Source organism: Cynoglossus semilaevis, chromosome 14 (assembly GCF_000523025.1).
Source record: "Cynoglossus semilaevis isolate Cse_v1.0 chromosome 14, Cse_v1.0, whole genome shotgun sequence".
In the NCBI taxonomy this organism is placed as follows: domain Eukaryota; kingdom Metazoa; phylum Chordata; class Actinopteri; order Pleuronectiformes; family Cynoglossidae; genus Cynoglossus; species Cynoglossus semilaevis.
This window is the reverse complement of record NC_024320.1, coordinates 1,519,750-1,546,279: the sequence shown is the minus strand read 5'-3', so window position 1 is coordinate 1,546,279 and position 26,530 is coordinate 1,519,750. Positions and strand designations below refer to the sequence as shown.

At 39.6% G+C, this 26,530-nt stretch overlaps 4 protein-coding genes across 4 annotated transcripts in view; all 4 read right to left on the bottom strand.

Moving 5' to 3' along the window:
- slc27a4 (solute carrier family 27 member 4) overlaps positions 1–6,526 on the bottom strand; it is a 24,111-nt gene extending 17,585 nt beyond the window's left edge. Inside the window, exon 1 of the mRNA XM_025062767.1 lies at positions 6,440–6,526. The gene's annotated coding sequence lies outside the window, so the exon portion shown is untranslated. The remainder of the gene's footprint in view (positions 1–6,439) is intronic.
- Positions 1–26,530, bottom strand: part of LOC103389085 (ephrin-A5-like) — a 1,154,841-nt gene that overhangs the window by 341,834 nt on the left and 786,477 nt on the right. The gene's annotated exons all lie outside the window — the stretch shown is intronic.
- Positions 2,768–7,501, bottom strand: swi5 (SWI5 homologous recombination repair protein). Its single transcript, XM_008324325.3, has 5 exons — positions 7,273–7,501; positions 6,941–6,989; positions 6,694–6,797; positions 6,440–6,534; positions 2,768–2,844 (listed from the first exon to the last, which is right to left on the bottom strand). Exons 1-5 carry the CDS (start codon positions 7,365–7,367, stop codon positions 2,780–2,782), a joined length of 408 nt encoding a protein of 135 aa, XP_008322547.1. The 5' UTR covers positions 7,368–7,501; the 3' UTR covers positions 2,768–2,779.
- fam163ba (family with sequence similarity 163 member B, genome duplicate a) overlaps positions 13,962–26,530 on the bottom strand; it is a 26,237-nt gene continuing 13,668 nt past the window's right edge. Inside the window, exons 2-4 of the mRNA XM_025062773.1 lie at positions 20,478–20,593; positions 17,477–17,591; positions 13,962–17,426 (exon numbers count right to left, since the gene is read on the bottom strand). Coding sequence (XP_024918541.1) covers positions 17,104–17,426; positions 17,477–17,591; positions 20,478–20,570 — 531 coding nt within the window. The 5' untranslated portion in view covers positions 20,571–20,593 and the 3' untranslated portion in view covers positions 13,962–17,103. The remainder of the gene's footprint in view (positions 17,427–17,476; positions 17,592–20,477; positions 20,594–26,530) is intronic.

The following is a 26,530-nucleotide window of genomic DNA, read 5'->3' as shown; positions in this document are numbered from 1 at the left end:
CCTCCTCCTCCTCTGCTACCTCTCAATCGCCGCTCGCCTGGTGTGACAGCCACACGATCAGACACACGCACCGGGATCCCCTCTTTCTCGTTAACAGCTCACGGCTCCTCTGAGCTTCCCTCCTCTCCTCAGGCTGATCTGGAGTCAGTGTATCTCCGCATCAACTTTGACCCCAGTAGTCATCAGCTGTTTACAGCCACAGTTACTGAGATCGTTTCTAGAACCATTGTGGCCGGTAGGGCCTCGCTAGCAAAGCGTAATTCAAATGACCTTATAATTTTGCACCCGCCCACCGCGGTCTACGTCGCGAATGTGGTGTCAGGCATAAGCGCTGACGGGCGTGGCCTATGACCAATAGAAGACTGCCATTTACTTGACATGTCCCATCCGGCTGAAGGCGGGGTTTGCGGCACTGCTGAGGAGGAAATGCGGCGTAGCCCTGCCTGCAAGAATCTTCGTGATGTTCACACCGATTTAAAGATTTATATTTGCATTTACTGCTTACATCAGAAAGGGACTTTACTACTCACAGCAGTCTTTAATACTGCACAGTGTCAACGTCAGCATAAACAAAACTGAACTAGGATACAACAAAATGTATCAATGTTTCTAAGTTTCATCAACATTTAAATTTGCAGAAATATATAGACACAGGTTTTACATTAATATCAATCCAGACATGGCAGCAGCAATGGCCATGTTTTTTAATTTGAATGAATAGATAGTAGTTTGAAGTTGGGTGGTGTGAGAAGCTCATAAGCAAAAATGTTTGTCTATAAAAACTCATGTACTCTCTGCTTTATGGCAGGATCATGAAGAGGCTGCAGCACATGGGTCAGAAAAGGTCCTCTAAAGTCCACCCTCAATGTCTGCCTTTTTCATTTGCAGTTTATGGAAATATCCAGTATTTGTTTCAACTCAATATTAAAGTTTTTAATTTGAATTAAATATATCAGGTGCGGCTATACCAGCCTTATTTTCTGTAACCGCATCTTGTAAAAACAATATTAATAAAATGAAAACATCTGATAAGTCATCAATCTTCTGTGGTGCATTCTTAGCAGCAGAGTATATATTGCAAAGAAACAACTCACTAAATGAACAAAAGCTAGCTTATTCAGAAATCATAAATAAAGATATCAAAACAAAATCTTCAATGATCAGGACCAGTGTTTTGTTCCTTATTAAAGAAAAGACCACCTTAAAAATTTTTGAAGGTAGTTTCACATGTCACCCCTTGGTTTAAATGATTGTGGCAGGCACAGCTTAGTGGATAGGCACTCAACAATGCAGCCTAAGGTGGAGTAGTCGAGTGCAGAGTGGTGCTTTCAGCACTGAGTGCGACGTGGCCAGAAGAAATTGCTATGGTTTGATTGATAATGCGTACCGAACCGAGACCACAGTACTGAACGGTTTAATATACTGTATATACACGACACTATATATAAGAATCAGCACTCCTTAATCTTAATATAGTGCATACATTACATACACATACAAAAATCAGGTAGTTCTTGCAAAGTAACAGCGGGACACATATTGTAGGTGATAGGAAATGTGCTTATACTCACATTTGCTTTCCAGCCTAGTAACGTGTCATTGTAAGCATTGTATTCTTAAGATTATGATAAGAATACTACAAATGAGTCAGTGTAGCCAAAGGCTGAAGGTCAGAAAAGCTGAGCAGAGTGTAAAGTAACAGCAACGTTGCACTTTATCAAGACATGACCACAGAGCAAAGTACTGCCACTCTTACCACCTCATACAGTTAACATCTCTGACCCCAGCAGAGACAGATCACTTTGTCTCCACCTTTTACACCTTACACCTTTTACACTGTATGAGATGTTTAATCGGCCTGATAAGTAGTCTAAAGATTAGGATAAGAGAACAAGATGAGCTTTGATCTACAAATGTGTGGTAATGGTGCATGCACACACCCACTCCTTTCCAAATGCCCTAACGCAGAACACACAGTGTCAACAGTCAAACAACAGCATCATGATCAGAGCTCATCAGCTGCTATCAGTCCACAAAGATGCTCTATCAGTGGCTCCCAGGCCGATAAGGGTACACCCAGTTTACTCGATGTGAATGTGTGAAAGACGATAAAAACATATTACAGAAAACTTTTCATTTCTTAAAAAAAACTCTTTCTCTCACAGGATCCTAGAGAAATAACAGTAAATAATGAGCAACACAACCTCCACTCAGACTTTATCACAACAACATGCTGCCATTTAGAAGAAACAAATGTGCTCACAATAAGAGTGAAAGCTATGTTGAACTTCTTCCAATTTGAAAAAAAAAAGCAATTGCTGAACATTTGTCAAACCAACAAACTGGACTGATAATCACACAGCTATCACTTAAGAGTGGCTTCATTCAAAGTCCATTAAGATAAAGTCATGTGTCAAATCATAACCTTTCAAAGTTGTCTCCACAAGCGTTTATAGAGAACTGAAAACAAGAGTAATTTGAGGAGAAAATCATAAATTATTTTCCTGCTCGTGTGAACTTAAAAAAAAAGGTCCAACTCCTCACAAATTTGTTTAAGCTAAAGGACTGAACTTAAGATTTTTTATTTTATTTGCAGATTTATTTTCATTACCACAGTAAGGGCAATACTGCAATGTTGGTTAAGAATGTTTGTTTAATAGAACCGCTTAAAACAAACAAAAAAAATCTCTGGTTTATTTACAGCATACCTGCGAGAAAAAAATGATTTATAAATCAGTATGTGAGCGACTGCTCATGCTGCTTTTTGGTGGTTTTCTTTTCAGTCTTCCAGATCCAGACCAAAGTGACTGTAGAGATCCCGTGTGGTGGTCCCTCTCAGAGCAGCTGCAACACACAGCAGAGTGGGAGTGAGGGCCTCCAAATGAACCGTGTTACAACTTCCTCCTGTCTCCCTGTTAATAAACTTCTCAAAACATCAAGCTGACAAAGACCAGATCACATTTTTGTTCCTCATCCTACCAACGAGAACAGCTGATTATTCTGCTGGCACATAAACCTTATGTTTATAGTTCTTTCACCCCCCTTATCTCAGTGTTTTTCAACCTTGGGCTCGCCTGGAATTACAATTGGGACATCTCGAATGTCGAGTAATTGATAAAAAAAAATCTGGCCAAAACATAGTCTCTGGGGTTGCCAGAAGTTTGTGATGTCAAAATTGGGTCACAAGCCACAATAGTAGGGAACCACAGCTCTAATCAAACTAGTGCAGAACTGAGATGTGATGTACGGCGTCACAACTTTGTTTTTATGTACAGTTCAATATATAAACTCTGATTTATAATCTATCATGAATGGATAATGGAATGCCATTATTGGAGTCAATTTAATGTTCTGTTTCTTCATTTAGTGACCAAGTGTCATTATCACATCATCTGGTTGGTACACTTCCTAAAATGCAATTAGCCAAGAACTCTGTAACTTTAGCTGTGAATTGTTAAGCAAATGTTAAGCAAATGTTAACCTGTTTAAAATGTTTCTGTGTGAAAAGCTGAGGGTGGAAACTACTGCTGAATGTGCATCAAAATCAGACCCTTAGGTGACACTGCATCACAAACCAACATGTTGATCTAGTGGACAGACATTACATGGGAAATGGGTCACTATTGGAACTCATTGTTGCTTCATTGTCCTGATCTGCCTGTCATTGAAGCTTAAGTCTGCCATGACAAGAAAAACTCGTAAAATATATTTCATTCATTCAGGTCTGATAATTAAACAAAAAAAGAGGTTCAACCTTATGACAAGGAAGATTTATGTTTTGGATTGTATTTTACCAACTATCTAATACATAGTGTTACAATATTTGTAAATGTGATTAGCTTACATTCTTTCAGCAAAAAAGGCTGGTGTTCCACTGTATCAAATTCTTATGCTAGAATGCAGGACACTAATAAAGATTCCACTTCTAATTCTTTTCTACGATAGGTACAATTCACCTACTAGGAAAGTATACCATAAAACCATAGGTATAAAATTCTGACAGGGTGTACAAATCTGACAGAACACTGGCTCTAAGTTACAGTGACCTAAGCTCTGACCCACAGATGTACAGCAGGACGTGGCACGGGACAAAGGGACAGTTGTGGAGAGAGGGTACTGCAGGGCATCTCCACTTGTCTCCCGTCTCACTCCACAGCCGGCCCACTGATCTCCTCCCTCTCAGCATAACAGCATAGAGTTCAACACAGCAGTGTTACAGTGAAACCTCTTTGTCAAACTGTGTCTGCATGCACGCGTATGTGTGTGTGTGTTTAAACGTCAGTGAGGGACAGAAGGAGTAAACAGGGAGAGGACTAAAGAGAGGATAATAGCATGTGCTTGCATTTATCACTTTGTGCATGCAGTAGCGTACGCAGGCACACAGTGATTGTAATTGTAAATGAGTGTGTCTAAAAGTGATGTGTGGTGAAAGACTGTCATTGTGTCAGAGGGGAAACGCCATCTCCATTCAATGAGATGTCATTATCATCTACTGTAGAGAATTTAAAGAGATACGGAGCTGTGAGCTCACATTGCTGTTAGCACGCAGCAGTTAACAGTTTTCAAAGGAATGGAGGATAGATGACATTTGAGCTAATCAACACGAGCCCACACATGACAATGTGGGTGAGAAGTCATGTTTGTCATTGTCTCTGCACACATGACACTTTGACCTAACTGTGCTTCATAGCACTTTTTTTTCCCAAACAGCGGAAACAGCTTGTGTAATTCATGGAGTTGCAACACACGAATGGAACAGACACACTTAGAAATAAATACACACCAAATAAAACTGAGAACCTCATTCTGTGTGGTGCTTTTTTTTTGGTTGTGAGGAGCAGGTGAGCAAAATGAAGACAAAAGACCTAAGTTACTGAATCTTTAAAACAAAAAGGTGTGGACTCCAGTGGTGTTTCAATTCATTTAGGGAGGAAACTATGTATAACTTATTTGACAACTGGTAACAACATACCAAGGGTTAAATAATCTAACACTTGGTTATTGTCATTAAAAAAATGAGTAAACCGTCATAGTAATACAGTGTGGTTCTATAGCGTGAAATACAGGACTTTCATTCAGCCTAGGGGACAATTTTAAAACATTTAACTATACTGCTCTCTAGTGGATAACTGCAATAACAACATCCAGACAATTACCTTTAGAGAAAGAAGTGAATCAGCAAGGCCTACTTCTGAATATATGTGTGTGTGTGTGTATATACACACACACACATATATATATATATATATATATACACACACATATATATATATATATATATATATACACACACATATATATACACACACATATATATATGTATATATATATATGTATATTGTATATATACAACTCTCCTCCAAGCCATAACCCCTAGTGTGCCCAGCAGTCACAAGCGTGATCAATGCCTTACTTACATCAGGTCCCTTTCCATCTACCTTCAAACAGGCAGGAGTGATGCTGCTACTAAAGAAACCCTCACTCAATCCCACCCAGATTGAGAACTATAGGCCAGTACTACTTCTTTTCCTATCTAAAGCAATCGAACGGGTGATCTTTAAACAAGTCACTCTCATGAAAACAGTCTGGACACAAACCAGTCTGGTATCAAAAGTGGCCACTCCATGGAAATGGCTCTGCTATCTATGACAGAAGCTCTAAGAATAGCTAAAGCTGCTGGCCTGTCCTCCGTACTTACCCTTCTGGACCCATCTGCTGCGTTTGACACAGTAAACCACAGCATTTTGCTAAAAATTTGCTATAAATTAAAGATATAGCCTATATATATGTATACTGTATATATCTCTTTTCAGGTTCAACATTTCTGAAACACAGGTAAAAGTTACTAGTGACAATGGTAATGCACATTGTATTTACTGTTAGTGCTCTGAGCATGGCACCGTCCCCACACACTGCTCGCCGGGCCTTTAAATCTGCCCCCTGTTCATTTTAGTGATGGCTAAAAAGCAGAGATCACATTTCATTGTGTGCAGTGGTGTGCTATTTCACAATGACGAATAATTTATTTTCACTTTCATTTTAAGTGTTATATTGTTTTTATGAAGAAACCATCAAAGATGGCGTCATAGAAACATATTGTATTCCATTTATGTGGCGCTTTGACCCAGAGGCAATATCTCTGTCATTGGTGTGGAACCCCAGGGTTCACCACCTGGGCAATATAGCATCCCTGTTAGGGCAGTTGGTACCTTCCAGTGGACTCACCACTCGCAGGAAGGTTTGGGGGGGTTGGTATGGTGTAGTGTGATTTGGGTGGCTGTCATGGAGACTGCTGCCCCCGCAACCCGGTAATAGATAAGCAGATGAAAATGGACGGTTGGATTCTATTTTTTCTATTTGCAAGCTGACTATCATTATTGCATTAGGGACATACAAACAAATGAACACAAAGATAATAGATATATTATGTAAATAGTACCTATACGTCCCAGGAGGGATTGTCCAACATCTTTGATGTCATTGTACTCATGCAGCAGATCAATGTGCCGCTCCAGCTCGTCCACTCTGTATCCCCTGAAAACAAACAAATGTTTCACAAAAACAAATACAAGAGCAAATGTCTTGCTGTATTGAAGCTCAACATTACATGCATCAGTATAGCTAACCCCACTGTTTTAATTTAAATACATGATCAGAAAACAGAACAACACAAACATACACAGCTGTACTCACTCTGCCTCCAGCTGTGTGATCTCCTTGTCCAGCTGCTGTCTCCTCCTCTCCAGCTCAGTCAGCTCGTCTGCAGGACTGACATTACTATTTCCAGCCAACTGAACCTATGAGGCAGAAACAGACAACAATGACATACAAAGTCAATATAACACTGATATACTCCAGTTTATATGTATTTATATATGTATATATGTGTGTGTGTGTATTTGCAAGTTTGTGCTACATGCAGAACACGTTTTTAACTTACAGGTGACTTAAAGCTTGAATTGACCTTTTTAGACTTTGAAAAAGGAGTTCTGAGGAAAAAGCAGAGCAAAAATATCAAAGACAGGAGATATAACAGGTACAAATGTTGAATGATTTATCAGTGACAAAGAAAACTACGTGGGTTTTAGTCGATATTTTCTATCCGTGAACGCTTTTATTAGATCAGGTTTAGAACAAGGGACCATCGACTAGCAACTCCTCACTTCCCCTCTGTAAACAAATTCGACCTTTTGTCTGTCTTTGTCACTTAAATACACATTGAGTATCAATGTAAGCGGCCTAGCTAAAAAGTGAAGTTAAGTGTAGCCTTACCTTCTCAGTGCTACTGTTTTCGAGTCCTTGGACACTGGGGTGGAAGTCAAACAACTATCGATGTTATGGGTTTCATTCGGCTGTGTTTCAGTCATGTTGTGTCGAATATTTTGGTGAAAATCAAATAAAAGTTTTTTGTAATACGTTTAACTGCTGTTGGAGATTTTGCATTTCGCGGCTGACGTCAAAACGCTTACAAAGGTACAATGTGATTGGTTACAAAATCTGTTGGGCGGGACTTAGAGGCCAAAATGGTGGGCGAGATGCGTTCAAGGACAGTAAACCGTGCTGGAAACCATATAAATAACAACAACGTATACAACAATTAATAGAAAATAGTGATTTATCTAAATTACACTTTAAATTCCCATTGTAGTAAACTGATCCGTGACTAAGTCATTGAATGTTCATGCACTTAGTTTACACTTCAAATAACTTAAAAAGTCGTCATATAAAAAAGAATGCTGTGTGGGCTATTGTAGGCTACTGTAGGCTGTAAAGTAAAGAGCAGTATGTACTGCTATAATAATTGTCTTGTTTATTATTGTTATGCATCATTTTCATTGAACTCTTATTATTCTGGGTTGTCAATCTCAGTGACAGGTCCCAAAATTGCCGTGTGTTGTGGGAGATGTAGATTTTGGCTAAATGCAGGCTTTAGGGATGAGGACTGAATATATTGAGGATTTCTGCTATAAGCATATTTCAGGACAGCGTTAAATGAAGTGTCGAGCCTATTTCTGACAACGGGCCTTAAGGTCGATATTACTTTTTTCATTTCTACACAATTTCTTCCACATTTGTAATTGACAACTAGGGAATGACTAGTGGTTAGGTTGTTTTTGTGGGGGGAAAAAGTTGTATTAATTCATTAGGATAATATAACACAAAAACACGTTTTGATAAGCATATTATTTAAAATCTGGTTTAAATACAATGCTGGAAATCAATGGTACGTTAGCCTGCTCCCTACAGGCTGATGTCGGCATTCTATACCCTCTATGTTTGCAAACACTAGCCTAATATTCTGAAAAACCCTGACTTTATTATTTTGGTATACTTTTGATTGAGTAGTTATTTAGTCAACTCTACGTGGTATTGTTTTGGTAGTGCTGGTCTTCAATAGCCACCAGATGGCGAAAAAACACCATAAAGGCTGTTGGCTTTGTTTGACACCTTCTCGTCTTTCTGTCTCGATTGCGTCTCTAAGGACGTACGGCACTAGTGTTTATACCAGTGATGCTGGTGTCAGCACTGCATAGTCCCAAACAGCTAATGCTAGTGGCCACATTTGTGGAATATTTATTTTGTTTCCAGAAAACTTATTCTGGAGGTCTTCTCCATTTTGTACACTAAGGGGTGTTGTAAGGTCAGAAACACTGGGGGTGCAGGGCTTTTCAGTGTTTCCCATATGCTTATGAGAACTTGACTGAAGCGACATAATGGTGTCTTGTTGTCATTTTTCTCAGTTTTCCAGCATGTATAACTGCAGCCACCGAGCGATACCTGTTACATTTACACTGGTGATGCTGTTGTCAACGCTCCATAGTGCTAATAGCTAATGGCGGTGTTTACACCGGTGTCAGCTGTTAGCACCTAACTATAAGCTCTTAACTATAAATATTTCTACATTTTCTGCTAAAGAATAAAGAATAAAGTTGATTATTTACATCTGTTCATGCTTTAAGGGGGAAATAAATATTTTACGATTCCCCCCTTAAAGCATGAAATTATATTATTACTGCAGGTACCAAAAGTTGTATCCTCTAAACAGTATATTCTGCTGTAAGTGAGACTATGTAAGAAGAACAGCACAATCCTCTCATCATCCTTTGTGTTTTTAAGGTCAAACACGAGGTGTGATGAAAACAAATTTGAAGGGAGTTAAGAGTCTGTCAACATTTGGTCTACAACACATGCAATAAAGTCTCTTTGTACAGTTTTGGCCCTGGGGAAAAGAATGATATTGTGCCTGATAACCTGTTCAAACAGGAGAGAACAAATGGAGAGAGAATGGGACACTTAAGAAAGACAATAAACCTCTCTAACAGAGTAGAGAAGGTGGTAGTTACAATAAAACGCCACTTGTTCTGAACATCATGAGGCCGGAAACAGGAAGTTTAATGCCGACAACAAACCGAGTAAGTCTGTAGAGTCTTTAAAAAAGAAAAAAAAAACTATTCAGAGCTGTAATAGAGGTAGTTATTAGAAGGATGAGTCATAGCTAATAAATGAGGAATTGCACATAGCACAGACAGATGGAACACAGTAGTTATTTAGTCAACTCTACGTGGTATTGTTTTGGTATTGCTGGTCTTCAATAGCCACCAGATGGCGACAAAATACCATAAAGGCTGTTGGCTTTGTTTGACACCTTCTCGTCTTTCTGTCTCGATTGCCTCTCTAAGGACGTACAGTACTGTACATGCTCTGTCTCTCTGCCACCCTCCGTCTGAAACAACCCACACACTTCTTGACTGAGAATATTACATAATCAGGGTGATATTGTGGCCTGTGCCAAACTAAATTGAAGCCAGTGTGAATTTCTCAACGACCAAGCTGCATTTCTGGCCTATTCACAACTAATGTATTATAGAGTGTAGAGTTCTTTCACATAACTGGGCAGGTAGGGGAGAAAAAGAGGAACATTACCAAAGAAATTGGGCCGTAAACCTCAGATGAATGGGGTTCATAAAATTGGGAATGAGAAAGATAAAGACAGACAAATTGTACAACTACAGAGGGTTGATGGGTTGGAAATGCATAAAACCAAGTCCATTCTTATCTTATGTGCTCAGGCTTCATTTCTTATTCATCACTTGTTCTACAGAGATAGAAATGGAAGATTCAGCCGGGAAAACAATGTAATACCTCCTTTTAGGTTCACACATACATACATACATGAATCGTGTGTGTTCTGTGTAACGTTTGAAAAACAGCTGGTATAAAAGCATTCGTTTCACCAACAGTGTGAGTCGGTCTACACAATTTTCATTTGTATTTTGATTAGAGAGCATTACTATTCATGTGATTAGCACACTGGTTTTCTTTCATGGATAGCACATTGGTTTCACTCCTTGATGGACCATTTCCAAAGTATTTTACTTAGCTAAGGTCTTTAGTGGCCCACATATGTTGATCTGGGTCACAACTATGGGCCATAAAAAAGGTATTTTGGAACTATTTTGGAACAAATAACTGGTTTAAATATGACCACACACAGAACACTGCTTACCAGATGTTGGCCAATGATAGCCATAGTTCAATGTTGAATGTATGAGGCATGATTGGGTGATACCATTTTTATTATGTGGATGCAACAACAAAAAAAGCCAATTTAAATAAAAGTCATAATTTTGTTTGATTTTGTATGACCAAATTACCAAACATAAAAATACACAGAAAATAATATCTGCTTATTAGAGAACCTTTCTAACATTTCACGACGCTATGCTTCTAATCTAATCTATTACCATTCATCTTCCACTGTTAGCCATTCAATTAGGTTATGTCACAAGGCTGGATTGTTAAAGTGAAGAAAACGGAACAGAAAAGCCGAGCAGAGGGAGATTAAAGACACTTGAGATAGATGATAGCGAAGGGGCAGAAGGTTGAGACAGCAGGAAAATAAGAGGACGTGGAGGTGGTAGGGGATGGAGAGGAGTGAAAGGAGGAGGAGGATGAGAAAAGGGAGGGAGAGGGAGCTTAGGTTTGTAATATTAGATAGAATGCCTCTTGTCTTTCCTGTTCATAATTCATCAAGTCCCTGCGCTGCAGCTAAATCCCAGTGCCAGAGAACTATGGGTAGGAGCCATAAAACAGAAACACACACACACACACATACTGTACACACAACATGTCATATGACAAACCGGGAGCACTGTGAAAGAGAGGTGTGTGAAAATAGTGGACGGAGAGGGAGTGCAAGGCCAGAGAGATGAGGAGGAAGAATTTAGAGTAAGTCATGAAACATCGAAACATCGCTAAAAGCTATGCTATAAACTTTGCTTTTAGACCAAGAGATGATTAAGGTGTTAAATAATGAATGTAGTTTGTGTAAGCATTTCCTCATACAGAGTACAGCAGACACAGCATTTTATAGAAGCAGATACGAATGTACAAAATCAACAAGAAGATGATTGGAAAAACACGAAAAGCTAAATGGTTTTCAAATTGTTAGGTGGATGACAGTCAAACAGGCTAACTTTAATAGGAATGAATCGATGAATTTGAACCATGAAGAATTGATTTTTTTTTGAAAACTCTTTGATAACTCTTTAAAATTTTGATATTTAAAGGTAACGTAACCTGGCAGTGGTCACAGCTCCAAACATGTCATGTGACACAAAGTTCACCATCAGAACATGATGAGGTAAAAACTTGCTGTCTGACTATAATAAACTTGAAGAAGTATTATATTTTCAGAAGATTTTATTTTACTCCCATATAGCAGGTTTATTGGTTCTTCAACATATATTTTGCAAATTACAATCCCATTTAGAGGAAAAGTAGATGATAAAGAACATCACATTTAAGCAGAAAGCGTATATGATTGATGGCTAAACCAGCCAATAGGGGCCTGGTTGATGGTGATATCATTAAATATACATTTTGAGAAGAAGGAGAATCACATTTGACTTGCCCTTTGAATCAGAGGTCAGAGGTCACAACAGTGCTAGTCGGCATAGTGACATGGCAGAGTTCCTGACTCAGGACTCCAGTCCTGGAGCCGTTTGAATGGCAGACTGGAATCCTACCACTGCACAACTCTATGCCCATATATTTTCAACAATTAAAATTAATACACAGGCATCTTCTCGCCTACACTCTATGCTCTCAGCCAATCAAGTGGGCCTATTTATATTCTATATCAATCACAATGACTTTAATGAGCACACACAAAAATTGTCTGGTGGGTGGAATGCCACTGTGATCTCCACTTGCAATTTATGGAGAAATAAGTGGGTGAGTTTGAATATATGAACATGAGAGTGAGTCCGTCATCAGTGTGAAAGGGTTTTCATGTCTACAGAAGCGCTGTTGTATTAATGCTATCATAAAAGGGCTATTTGTGTCTGTGCCAGTGAGGACTGGGTTTGATATCAGCTCCCCCGTACGCCTCCATCTGTCTGTGCTATGTGCAATTCCTCATTTATTAGCTATGACTCATCCTTCTAATAACTACCTCTATTACAGCTCTGAATAGTTTTTTTTTTCTTTTTTAAAGACTCTACAGACTTACTCGGTTTGTTGTCGGCATTAAACTTCCTGTTTCCGGCCTCATGATGTTCCAGAACAAGTGGCGTTTTATTGTAACTACCACCTTCTCTACTCTGTTAGAGAGGTTTATTGTCTTTCTTAAGTGTCCCATTCTCTCTCCATTTGTTCTCTCCTGTTTGAACAGGTTATCAGGCACAATATCATTCTTTTCCCCAGGGCCAAAACTGTACAAAGAGACTTTATTGCATGTGTTGTAGACCAAATGTTGACAGACTCTTAACTCCCTTCAAATTTGTTTTCATCACACCTCGTGTTTGACCTTAAAAACACAAAGGATGATGAGAGGATTGTGCTGTTCTTCTTACATAGTCTCACTTACAGCAGAATATACTGTTTAGAGGATACAACTTTTGGTACCTGCAGTAATAATATAATATTATTTCATGCTTTAAGGGGGAAATCGTAAAATATTTATTTCCCCCTTAAAGCATGAACAGATGTAAATAATCAACTTTATTCTTTATTCTTTAGCAGAAAATGTAGAAATATTTATAGTTAAGAGCTTATAGTTAGGTGCTAACAGCTGACACCGGTGTAAACACCGCCATTAGCTATTAGCACTATGGAGCGTTGACAACAGCATCACCAGTGTAAATGTAACAGGTATCGCTCGGTGGCTGCAGTTATACATGCTGGAAAACTGAGAAAAATGACAACAAGACACCATTATGTCGCTTCAGTCGAGTTCTCATAAGCATATGGGAAACACTGAAAAGCCCTGCACCCCCAGTGTTTCTGACCTTACAACACCCCTTAGTGTACAAAATGGAGAAGACCTCCAGAATAAGTTTTCTGGAAACAAAATAAATATTCCACAAATGTGGCCACTAGCATTAGCTGTTTGGGACTGTGCAGTGCTGACACCAGCATCACTGGTATAAACACTAGTGCCGTACGTCCTTAGAGACGCAATCGAGACAGAAAGACGAGAAGGTGCAGTGAAATCCAAATTAAACATGGACTTTACTGACTGGTCACCCCCACAGTACATCCCAGCTGTGAACTTTTTGGTGCTTCATCTCACTCAGATACATTTGGTAGTAATCATAGACTGGTCCCTGGTAAAAGAATCGTGTTTCTGCTGTTACCCCAGAAATTGCCTGTGTAAATGTTATGATTGTGGTTCAGGATTTTGTGGGCAGTTTATTTATATAACAAATAAGATAACATAAATGTTTAAGTTGAGATTCACACTAAATGTTTAATTTAACTGCTACTTTACAAAACATGCTGATGTTAAAAGTGTTCGCACAAATGGCATAGCACTTTCATTCACATAAACTTGTAACGAAAGTGCAATTAATCATGGTTAATTGCGAAGTCATGTGATTAATCCTGATTCAAAATGGTCACTCTTTGCCTTGATATATATATATATATACGTATATAAAGCAATAGCATAGATAATAAAGATGTTCACACCATTTTATTAGCAACATGTGTCTGTTAGTTACACATTATAAACCGGGGACATTTCTGCTATGACTGTACCGAGTCTGAAAAAACAGCTATATCTCATAAATTGAAACAAGTAATTAAAATACTTCAAGATACCGTAAAAGCAACACAGCATTTGAATATACACTGGTAATAATAATAATCACAATAGTATTTCTTTCATAATTAATTATGGCACAACGATTCCTGTGCAGCTGTCACATCGTTTACGTTTCATGAATGAGAAAAGCGTAGCTCTGATGAGATTAAGAGAGGGCTTGTGTGAAGGAGGAAAACGCAAAATAAACGCACTGGTTCACTCTTAGAGGAAATGCAACCATGTGATGAAGTTGACAGCGAGGGACAGAAAAAAAGAGCAGAAGTAGTTATGTATTTTGCTGTGAGGAGTTGGTGAAACTGTCCGTGAAAGGCAATCCAATCAGCTTTAAAACGTCTCACACTGCTGCCATAAATGTAATATCATTCATAAAATGTATTAAAGAAAAGTCCAGTTAAAACATCAGCCCTAAATCCAACCCGCCGGCTCTGCCAAGACCCAGACAACACAGTCCGGAGAAGACCAAGTCCATCAGAGCTAATGTCCAAAATCTCCAGAGTCCAGAGATGATTGTATTGTATGCTATTCTCAGGTTAATGTTTCAACATGAGTTGTTCACTGACTGAAATGTTCACTTGCTAAGGTTTAGGTTTTTACTTCTAAGTGGCACCTACATTTGTTGTACCAATTAATATTTTAGCATCATCTTAGCATAGCACTGTCGTTGGAGCTCACAGAGAACAGTCAGAAACAGTGAGAAAATACCACAGACAAACAGATACAGTGTTTATCTAACATGTACCAAGGTAGCATTTTACTTTGTAATTTGCAAAAGATGCCTGGCTTGTACTGGAACAATCATTTAGTTAGAGCTAGCAGCTAACAAGGCAGGCTAACCAGGTTAGCTGCTAGTGCCAACAACAGTTGCCAACTTGGTTTAATTTAAGAAATGGACCATTGCTAAACTGCTGGTATAGTGTCAAAACAAATGCAATGTAACACAAAAGAAACAATGAGCAAAGTTTTACTCACTCTGACTGAGTTTAGAGGCAGCCACATGCCTCTGTTTCCCTTGACAGCTGTGCCTCTACAGTTCTGTGTTGTAGCTGCTGTTGAAGAAGCTCTGACCTCTGAATACACCTAGAGAAATTCTTCTCCAAAAGAGAAATTCTGATTTCTTCTCCAATTTCAGATGACTTCAAACAGCTGCTTGCTCCTGGAGCACTTGAAAAGGTACTGAGTTGCTTTTGCTCCTTTTGCATCTTTTCCCAGTGATCAGTTCTATCAGTATCAAGCATTACTGAGGAACTTTGGATTGAGCTAGAGCTTCTCAAAGTGTGAGGTGGGGCCCACTAGTGGGGAACAGAGACATGATAAGTGGGGCCGGACAAACCTGAGGAAATTCTTTTATGGTTCAAGTAATGATGGCACAACTGCACTTCTATTTTCTTTGTTTTCTTTGATGTTATTTATTGTTTTATTATAAAATATGACCATACTTGGTGTTAGTTTGATAAGTTTGAAATGTAATTTGATGAGATTTTTTGTTAAATCAAAACAGAACGAAAAGGTTTGAGAACCACTGAGCTAGCCATTACTAAGTACAAAAATCAAATGGAGTGAACAGGTCTGTGAGGCTGCCTGTATGAATGGTAAGGTTTATACTACTCTTTCTTCAGACTGAGTTCATGTTGCATTGCATTTGTCATGATAATTTATGCAAGGCCTGAACATTTGCTTTTACTGTATATCCGAAATATTTCAATAGTGGGTAACTGGACTGACTTCAGTTTCTTGAAAACATTTCACCTGTCATTTAAGGGATTTCTTCTTTGCTGATTCATTTGCAGGCTGGCAAAGCCTCCAGGCAGCGGGGCAACATGGCCACTAGACTATGTTGTAGTTCATTTGCACTGTGGATATTTTAAGTCCGGGTTAGGTCTCTGGTGTGTCCAGTTAAGGTAAAGTTAGGGGTCCTTCAAAACCACACTGTGACTAAGAAAAGTCACAGCCACGTTCCAAATGTTTTAGATTTTTCTCTGTAGTCTTCAACTCCAGTGCTACGTGCTATAACAAAGAAGCTAGATTTCTACTTTAATCCTACACAGAGTTTTTCATATCAGCTGCATGGGTGATTCTTTGTATCAGCATGACTTCAGCATCGGCTGGAATTAGAAATTGTTATAATTCACCCTTTAAAATTAATATTTATTGCAAACCCACCACTGGGTTCTGGATACGAAGGGTTAGCAAAATACGTTTAAATATGCAGAATAAGGATGCTAGTTTAACAACGAACAACTCATACACACACACATGCATGCAAGAACCTCACCCACTTGGCACCTATTGCCCACCTCACCTGCACCAACACCAAGCTCTTGTGTCGTTTGTTCAGGTGTATGCACCATATTCACTCATCAAAACCAGTTTTCTATGAAAGTGTGTGGAAAACAGGCAGGGATTTGACTTTGTCCTTTCCTCTGAGCCCTTTATTTCTAGATATAGTATGGCCTTAAGTTGGATCTATCAGACATATTTCTGGGAGGCAGCTAAAACTTGACATCTGAGTCGTGGCCATCCTATCTCTCCTGTCTCCTAATCTTGTTTTGCTGGTAGCAGCTAAGGTAGAGAGTAAATCCCTGCCGGACGGGTCATTTCGACACCGTGGGAGTCGATGTGTGTGTGTTCATAGGTAGCAGAGTCCACAAGAAATAAGGTTTCACACATCAAACCTTAAAATAAAACCTTCTTTTAAAAAAGCTAGAGAGCAGAGTTTTGGGTTATATATATATATATATATATAACATTAAAATTCCCATAAATATTTCTATTGTGGCCCAGATATACAATCCTGGACCTGAGCATAGTACCTTAAAATGCTATCCTGAGAGCCACCGTCCTTGTTCTGCAAGAGGAAACCAGAAGAATGAAAGCAGACTACAGTAAAACCACATTAAACTGGACTAAAGTGGCCAAGACAACAGAAAGTCTGAAGACAGAAGTGCAGTCCAACCCAAACCTTCCCAACCCACGTCTGGTCCATACCAGCACAGCTAAACATCAGTGCTGATGCTGCAGCTGCGCGTGAACATGTCCCGCATGGTGACGGAGCGCGAGAGGTTGGGTTTGCGATAGTTTGAAATGTTCACAGGCACGGGCAGCTCCAGGTCCTGCTGCTGGACGCTGCGATAGCTGATCCGCTCGCCTCCGTTCCTCAGTCCATCTGGCTGGTGATGGACCTGGGGCTGAGGAGGCTGGAGGTAAAATGGCATCTCATAGTGTGTACATGACGGACAGAAGGTCTGGGACCGAGTCAGTTTCCGGGCCAGCGGAGGGGTGGAGAAAAGGGCGGGGCCATTGGGTATGGAGGAAGCGGCGGCGGGGGGCGCCCCCATGTTGTGGGTGGGATGGGGCGGGGGGGGGGGGGGGGGGGGGCCGCCACTATTTTGTGGTTGGAGTGGACCGGGGGGAGGCGGGACGTGACGGCAAAGTCTGGCTCCTCCTCCTCCGACTCGGACTCTTCCTTCTTACAGCAATAATACTGACAGACGGAGATGGAGGAGAGATAAAGAAAAGAGAGATTATTAGTCACAAAAATAAAATACCTTGTAGTACTACAGTGTGAACAGCTCATATAAATGTAGGGTATTTTAGTAGCTGAAAAATTCAAAATAAATCAAATACAAAAGTGCCCAAAGGACGAGATTAAAATATTATTAAAATATCTTCATGGACCAGATGTTGGGGATTGGTGTGCCGGACGTTGCCCCCAGGCCAGGAGTTTGACACCCGTGGGTTAGACCTATAAAACCAAGCATTTTTCTCTTTACAAAATCCAAAAAGAGAAACCAAAAATATTGTTGAAATTAACTTCCCACTCATCACGTATGAACATCACATCCAGGAAATAAAGTCTGACTCAGTCATAAAGACAGTGCGCCTCATTAATTAGACTGAACTGCATGGAGTATACATGGACACTGTGTAATGTTTCCTGTGAGAGCAATCACACCAGCAGCCAGGCTTTAAAAACACCCAGGGGAGTATTTGACTGCTAAAAACGAGGGTTTAACAAGAGCGTTAGATTCTTTTGAAAACATCAGGGCTCTACATCAGCAGAACACTCCATCATCTTGATTATTATATATATACTTTTATTATTAATATTTCAAACAGAAGGTGGGTGTTGAGATCACAGTTTTGTGGTGATAAAGAAAATTACATTAATCACTTGTTGGATGCAGGGGTGAAACTAAACTATAATAACAGACTTTCAAATCTGTGTTATTTTTTCCACTTAGTTCAAAGGTTTTTGCTTTACTCTGAAAATATCTTTATTGTATTCCTTATTTAGAAAAACATGGCTGGACTTATGTCAATAAACTATATTTTCTTTTGTTAAATCTGCCACAAAAATAGAAAATAAAAACTAAATCTGGTACGATTTAAGATAAGAGATTAGGATTAATGAAAGATTTAGCAGCACCATCCTGAAGAAGAGCTTCCAACCTGAAACACAGGGTGCAAATTAAAGAAAAAAAAAATTTATCACAGACTTTTGACATATTTGGAAAATTGCCTCAGGATGAATTCTCCACCGCTGTAATAATCTGTTCTCCTGTGAATGGGCATCAGGAACCCCAGTCACTGGGCGAGTTTTATCTTAATGACCGTGGATGGACACAGTATATTAAAGTCATGTTCTCATCCACGCTCATTACCATCGAGATTCATCCATATCTTCATTACTGTGCGCTACATTTAAAACTCTGTTCATGATAATTACCATGAGGTTGAATCACTTCACATCACAGTCTCAACAACTGAGGATCAATACATTATGATATTGACGATGGTAGTTACACCATTTATTTTAAATTCTATTTTAATTTATCTTATCTTTTTTATTTTATATTTTTTGTTTGTTTTTATTCATTATTTTAAGGAATATTATTTTCCTGCAGTATTTCTAAACATAACTGGATATGTTTTCTTATTATTCTTCTGTCACCACCCTGTGGGAGAATATCGTGCAGACAGATTGAATGTGAGCGTCCTTTCTCGTTCTCATCAATCAGAAGGTTTGTCCTTTAGCCATCGACATGGGGATATGCTAGCCCGAAATGAGTAAATAAAAAAAACTGCAGACAAGTTTCACACAACACTGCTTTTTTAAAAAAATAATAATTTAAAAACCTGTGTGATTTTTTTAAAAACAATATACATAATTGAAATGTATGAAAGGCAATAACTAGCACCGTACGTCATCAGTATGATTCACATTAACAACCTCTGGGTGGGATTCTCACTGAAAGATCAGGATCCCAACTTACTAAACTTCATTTTGAACATTCTTTACAAGTATTTTTCCCTTAACTTTTTTTCTAAAAATATTATAAAAACTGAAAAGAGAATTAATTTCAAATCTTTTAATAATGATGTGAATGTCAGCCTTCTGTGAATCACTTCAAACTTTTTCATCTTTGAATGTTCACTTTCCTCACAATTCAGAAATATGTTCATTCGTATGAACTATTTTTCTTTTGATTCTGATTTTTCTTAGCTGATTTTCAGACTTTTTTCTAGTGTTGAATTATTATTATTATTCTTATTAGCTAAGTATTATTAGGTTTGTCTTACAATTCTGAGAAAAGGGTCACAGGGACAACTTTTTCATAAATTCAATTCTGACTTATTTAGCCCAGCAAAAATGACTTTTGTCCGCTGAATTTTCTAATAGGAATGTTGATTTAAAAAAAAAAAACAGTATTTTTTTTTCAAGAGTCTTGGTTGGATTAATAGTTCACAGCCAACAGTTCCAACAGTGAGTCAATTTAAATGTGCAGCTTTTACACATTTACACGCAGTGCTGTATATATTCATAGTTGTCATTAAATCATTGTCCAAAAGAGTTTTTGTATTTTATACATATATTTCTCAATATCTCAATTTCTTACTGGTTAATTTCTATCACTTTTTAATGCTCCTGCAGGAGCAGCAGTAACACCAACAACTCCCCCTGGAGGTAAATTCGATTCCGATATTAACTTGTTAAGCTACAATTTGGAGTTTGAAGAGCTTTTCCTGTGATGATCCGTGACAATCACTTCTGTAAGTTTGAGAGCAAAGTCAGGATTATAAAAAACCAACTTCAAATCACAAATCTGTAAATTTATCCTCAAGGCAGATCTCCAAAAATATCCCCTCTGCTGCTAATCCTTTGCCGCTGACTCTGAATACAACTGAAGTGTGAGGAAAATAATCCTCTTAAAGTGACAGATCCAGAAGATTGTGGAGGATTGATACCTGGAAATGAAAAGATGGGATTGGGGTAAAAAAGTGCAGCCAACACTTTCAGAGGATGAAGAGAGTACTGTGATGATCACTGAAGTACAACTGCAGTAATACACTGCCAACACGGGCTCACCTGCAGCCTGCAGTAACACAGTACTGCAATGATAAGGAGTAGTATTACTGTTGCTAGAATTCCACCAGTGATGACCACCGTCCCGGCTGTCATTCGAATGGCTCTCCATCAACACCCTGCAGACAAACAGAGGGGGAGGAAAACAGGTGAGACGGAGGAGGAGGAGCAGACAAATCCTCAGGCTTCATCAAGTTGATCATGATGCTGCATCTTCTCAGCGCCGCTTATTGAATCGCACAGCAGCCAGGAGACGGGTGATTGAATCAACGTGTGATGGTCTTTACGTTGATCTCATACTGGTTCAAAAAAAAAAAAAAAAAAAATACAGACAAGACAATAAAAAGATATTACTCTTTGTCCTTTATTTAAGTCTGGACACTTCTTCAATCAGAGAATTCCTTCTCTTTGGAATTCTGGGTCATATCTTTCTCACCAGATCTGAGGACAGAACTCCAGAACTCCATTGTTGTACTTGTCGTCTCATTGGAGGGCCAAAGGAAAACAGCAAGGGTCGGATTGAATCTAGTTGCAGGCCAGACTTTGGTGGTCCATGGACCAAAATATTCCCACGAGCCGGGAGTGTGAGACTGCTTTTAAATGTCAAAAAAATAATATTTTTTATACTGATGGAACAGAGAGAAAAATAACAGCAGGTGGATGTGTTTCATGGCTGTTTTTATCCGTAACCAATCAAAATGAACGAAAAACAGAGTTGCGTCAAGGCGCTGACCTAGTGTGGCGCATTCCCTTTTTGTTACTGCTGCTTCGCTTGATTGCTTTCTCACTTCCATTTGCGTTAACTTGTTATAATCGCTTTAACCTTGGCAGCCCTATAAATCAGTGCTGAAACAGTGACCTTTGCAGCTGCTTCATTAAACAGCCAATCACAGTGACCTCTCTCTGAACTGCCCCTGTGATTTGTCAACGTCTTCCATCAGCACCCAGATTTCCCAAACTCTGCAGAACACCACCCAGGGGGAGGCGCAGACGTGTCATTCCTACACACGTTATTTGACTTGCATGAAGCTGGAAGACTATTAGGAAATGAATGCAGCGCAGTGACAGACATATGTTGCCTCCCCTGGCTTTAATTAATACAGCTGACAGCAGACAGTGTAACAGTGATCAGCTGTAACAGATCTGTCCTAACCAGTGTGTGGTCGCTGAAGTCTGAGGACACGCCTGAAAGACCTTTCAAAGTCACTGCAGTGAAACAGCATTTTCTTTAAAGCCTCTTTAATCAGACACATCCCATAATGACAGAGTGATCTGTAAAAACGTCTAGACTGAGGTGAAAACAGATAAAGGAGACGAAACAAAAACAGCTGCAGGAACAAAGAGTTCAAAGGAAATGGACAGAGAGGTGCAGAAGAAGAAACATTCTGTCTGAGCGGGCAGCTGGGGCTGACCTGTGAACTCTGACCTTAAACAGAGGTCAGAAGAAAGATGAATGGAGCTGGTCACAGTGACCATTAGGCTAATTTCCCAGCACACACTGCAGCATCAGCGCGTCAGCAACGCATAATGAGTATGTGGTTTTTGAATTTTGTTTATTATCACACTGTCCATTACTCTGGATGTTTGACCCAACATGGACACACAAGAATACATTCTGAATGCACTGGGTAAAAACAAACAAATACAACCATAGTGCACAATAACTTAGAAGGTTCCTCTGGGGTTGAAAGCCAGGACTTTCTGCATGTAAGGCAGGTGTGTTAACCGCTACGTTCACAATGCACAGATTTTGCATCAGGTTTGGCTGATGGTTTTACACCAGATGCCCTTCCTGGTGGGATCACATCCGGAACCTTCTTAGTGGCCCTTACCATTTGAGACCATTACCACTGAAGAAGCAGAAAACACCGACTGCTTCATCAGATGGAGGGAAAATACACACTACACAAAAATGGAGCGTTCATTTACATTTATATAACATTGATCTGATGCCTGTAAAGAATCTGAGGGATGTGCAGTCTGTCATATCCAATATTCAGGTGGGTCATAATTGTTCCAGCTGTGGGGAATCACAGCTGGAACAATGAAGGAATGTGACACTGCATAGTAAAAGCATGTGCATGTCGATGACTGACTTAACTGTGCACTGACCTCATTCATGCTCCATCACACCAGAGCTTTAATTTTCTCCTCTCAGCCGCTGCAGCAGCTGGATAACTGCAGCAGACGGCCGAGCTCTTCCAGGCTTTAAATATTAATTCTGTTGTTGGAAAGTGATTTACATCCAGGGGAAAGCAGCGGCGTAGAGTTCTGATGTCATTGAAAGTGTCAAAAGCGAGGCCTTAACTTCCTCTGAAGCAGAAAAACCATCAACCATCAACCAATCAAAACGCAGTTTCCTGCTCGCCAAATGACTTCAGCGGCTCAGTGTAGTAAATGTTCACACATAACCTTGAGAAGGAAACAACAACATCAACAGCGACAGCACAACGCCACAAAGTGGAGAACAACAACGCCGAACGCAGCAGAATAAAAAGAGAATGGAAACGTTTACAGGACAAAGTCAGACTTACAGCGGAAGTTACTGCGGATAAGAACATTGACCAATGAGCATCAACACTGACCGCCACAGTTTGATCCCACATGGAACGTTATTAATCGATTTGTTTTCCTTTAAGACCTGGATAAATGAGGAAGTGTTTTAATGAACTCCAAGAAATAATCTCAACATTCTGGTCGGATTAAAAAAGTCACATGCTCACATTCAGTAGATGAACACAGAGTCTGTAAATCAGTTTTTATAAAAGCTAAGCTGAAGAGCTACCATTTAGGTTTTTTAAATATATATATATATATATATTTAATGTAAATATTGTTATATAATTAGGATATTTTTCATATTTTATAGTGGAGCATTACTGTGGTGCAGTGGCAGTAAACCTGCCTACCACTGTGGGTTCAATACCTCCTGGTCTCACATCCCAGGTTGGGTTGTGTCAGGAAGGACTGTCCAGACTGGTAAACAGACAAGCTGAAAATGATTCTTCTCCCATACCAGTTGTACCTTAATGACTATTGCTACAATTAGCTATTTTTACGGTGTATGCTATGCTCTGATAACCTTTAGTTAGTTCTGATGCACCTTTGAGCTAGTTTGGCTAACTCTTAGCTATTTCTTTTCACATACACACTAACACATTACACACCTGAGCTAATTATATATTTTAGTTCTATGTGAATTTGTTTAGTTATTAATGTCCTCATTTTTCTTTTTTTAAATATTATTTTAGCAGCTGCTGTTACATCACTCAGTGAATTTGGATTGCCTGAAATAAACGCCTGTGTCTGACAGAAATGATCACTACGTCTAATTAGTCAGTGTACACCTCCATGCACGAAGAACGTACATGAAAATGTTGTAAATGTGTCAGTAAATCGAGCACCATAGGGCCAACTAGTGGTCCTAGAAAATGCTACAAATTGCAGAACAGCACTGAGTTATCCAGTCCCAAAGTGGTTGGAGGTAATACCCATATTTGGACAGCACCAGGTCCTAAACATCATGGGTCAGTCATGTTTCAGCCTTAGTGTCAGTGAGTCCAAATCCCTGGCTCCTGCAGTAGTAATGGTCCAGCAGCTCAGCCCTGTGGCACGTTAGCTAATGGACTACATTCCCAGTGACTGCTGCTGGAACAGACCCCTACAGGACAATGATTGTACTTCAAGCCTCATTACATGTCTTGTGATTTCTCTTAGAGTAAACACACGTTGTGAACCACCACATTACAGTACGGTACTTTGAATCTGTATGATACTGCTAGTGAGTAGAAGAGGTAGTGATGGCTTATTGGTTAAGGAAGAGGACTTGGGTCCAGAAGGCTTCAGTGTTCATCAGCTGCCCAGTTACCACTGAGGTGCTCTGATCATGGCACCGTCCCCACACACTGCTCCCCCTAAAGCTGCCCACTGTTCACTTTGGTGATGGGTTAAAAGCAGAGGTCACATTTGGTTGTTGCAGTGGTGTGCTGTGTCACAATGACAAGGAGTTCACTTTCAAGAAGGTTGAGTGGTTGACCATGGGGAGGTACTCCAGGGCTGATCTCTTCTCCTCTTCATCACTGTAACAGATTTATTCTGACTTGGCATCAGTTGGTACTGGATGCAACAGGTTTTCTTGGTTGGAACTCAACCCACTTCCATTTGGCCAATAAATGCTACAGTAATTTACAACTACGTTCTCAAAACGTTACGAAGCTACAGTTTTGGCCCAGGGCTTTAAAGCAGAAGGGTGGTTGGTGCTGCTGCCTTACAGCAGGAACATCAGCAGTTCGATCCCTGTTGATGACTAATGGTCTTTGCGTGTTCTTCCTGCGTATACTGTACTGATGTAGGGGTGTTCTCCAGGTAGAGGGTCAGGTCAAGTGAACAATCTCTGGCTATGCTTTAGGCTGTTGACCAAAAAATCTAACAGGGATAACATGCAGTCATAGGACAGGGTCACTGCAGATTAAAAAAACACACCAAACATTTTCTTTAATTCTATGTGGCTCTATGTTTCTTCCGTTTTTTCTTTCAGTTTGCCTTCTGGCATTGTGGTCAGAATAAAATATAGAAAGAAAAAAGGGTTACTTCAGGTGAAGGACTATTTATAGTCGTTCAGGGGAAGCCTGCAGACGTCTGACATCGGTGCAGACATTGCCACCACAGAACACCAGGGAAGTGTCACAGAACCACACCATCACACTGGATTGTGAATAATTGCCTGAAACCAAAAATAGTCCTGCGAGCTTGTTGCTAAGCCATGTTTCATTGGTTTCGAGCCATTATCAGCGCCGAGCACAGAACAGCACAGACTCAGTGCTGTCAAGACCCATGTCAAAGCTGTGACACGGACACGCTCTGACTTTAAAAAGAAATGGGGAAAAAGAAAGCGTCGACACTGTTAAGGTATACTAGCAACAAAAACCCACTATGGAGTATTGTAGGATAAATGTAGATGTAGAGTCATGTTGTTTCCTGCTCAGTCACAGCTGGTCCTAACAGAGACTTGGCAGAGTTTCCACTTGGAAGACGTCAGCAGCAGCAGCATCTGTCACACCACAGCAAGACAAAGAGGACCACCATTTACTACATGACCGACAGCACTGACCATCTGACCTTTGGGCGTATCACTTGTCTAAACCGCATTAGCATCAGCATGTGCCTCTCCAGAGACACACTACACACAGTTAGAATGGATCAGTCAGTCCGCCAGCACAAGACAGCTTCCTCTCTGCCGGAGCTGTAATTCAGCTGGACTCTAATCCAATCAGCTGGTCACACAGTCCATCAACCAATAGTACTAGGGAACAAAAAAACAGTGGAGGATTTGGCCCAAGCACCCCCCCTCCCCTCACCACTTGCATAGGAACAAAACAAAAACAGAAAATGTTATCACCATTAGTGGAACTTCATTGGTCCAGAAATATGGAATGTTAGCCAAAAATGTTTTACTGTAACATCCTTTAACAGCACACACGTTATTACATAAACTGCAAAATATATTTTTTTAAATCATTCAAGAGAATTGCAAAAAAGTAACGTAAAATTATTTCAAAAATTAAAGATAAGCTAAATTTAGCTTAATAGCCTAGAGCTAGCCAGAAATAGCTGCAATTGCTAAGATTTTCCAGGAAGGTTACTCCCAAAAAAGTAAAAATTAATTCAGAAATACCTCATGCCAAACAAAAGAAACAATTAATATAATTGTTAAGAAAAATAAGAAAATAAATGTGACAGCATATCAACATGGTATTGTTGAGCTAATTATAATTTAATTGTATTATCATAATTATAATAATGTATTATTGTTATTTAAAATATACTTTTATACCTTCTATTAGAACCCGTCAGAAAGACCCACAACAACAGACACAGGCAAACTTGTCCACTCAGCTGTTTTCACTGAGATTCAACCACAGACATGACAAGTGAGTTTGGAGCCAAGAACAGCAGCACACACACACACACACACACACGCACACACACACACACACGCACACACACACACACACGCACACACACACACACACGCACACACACACACACACACACAC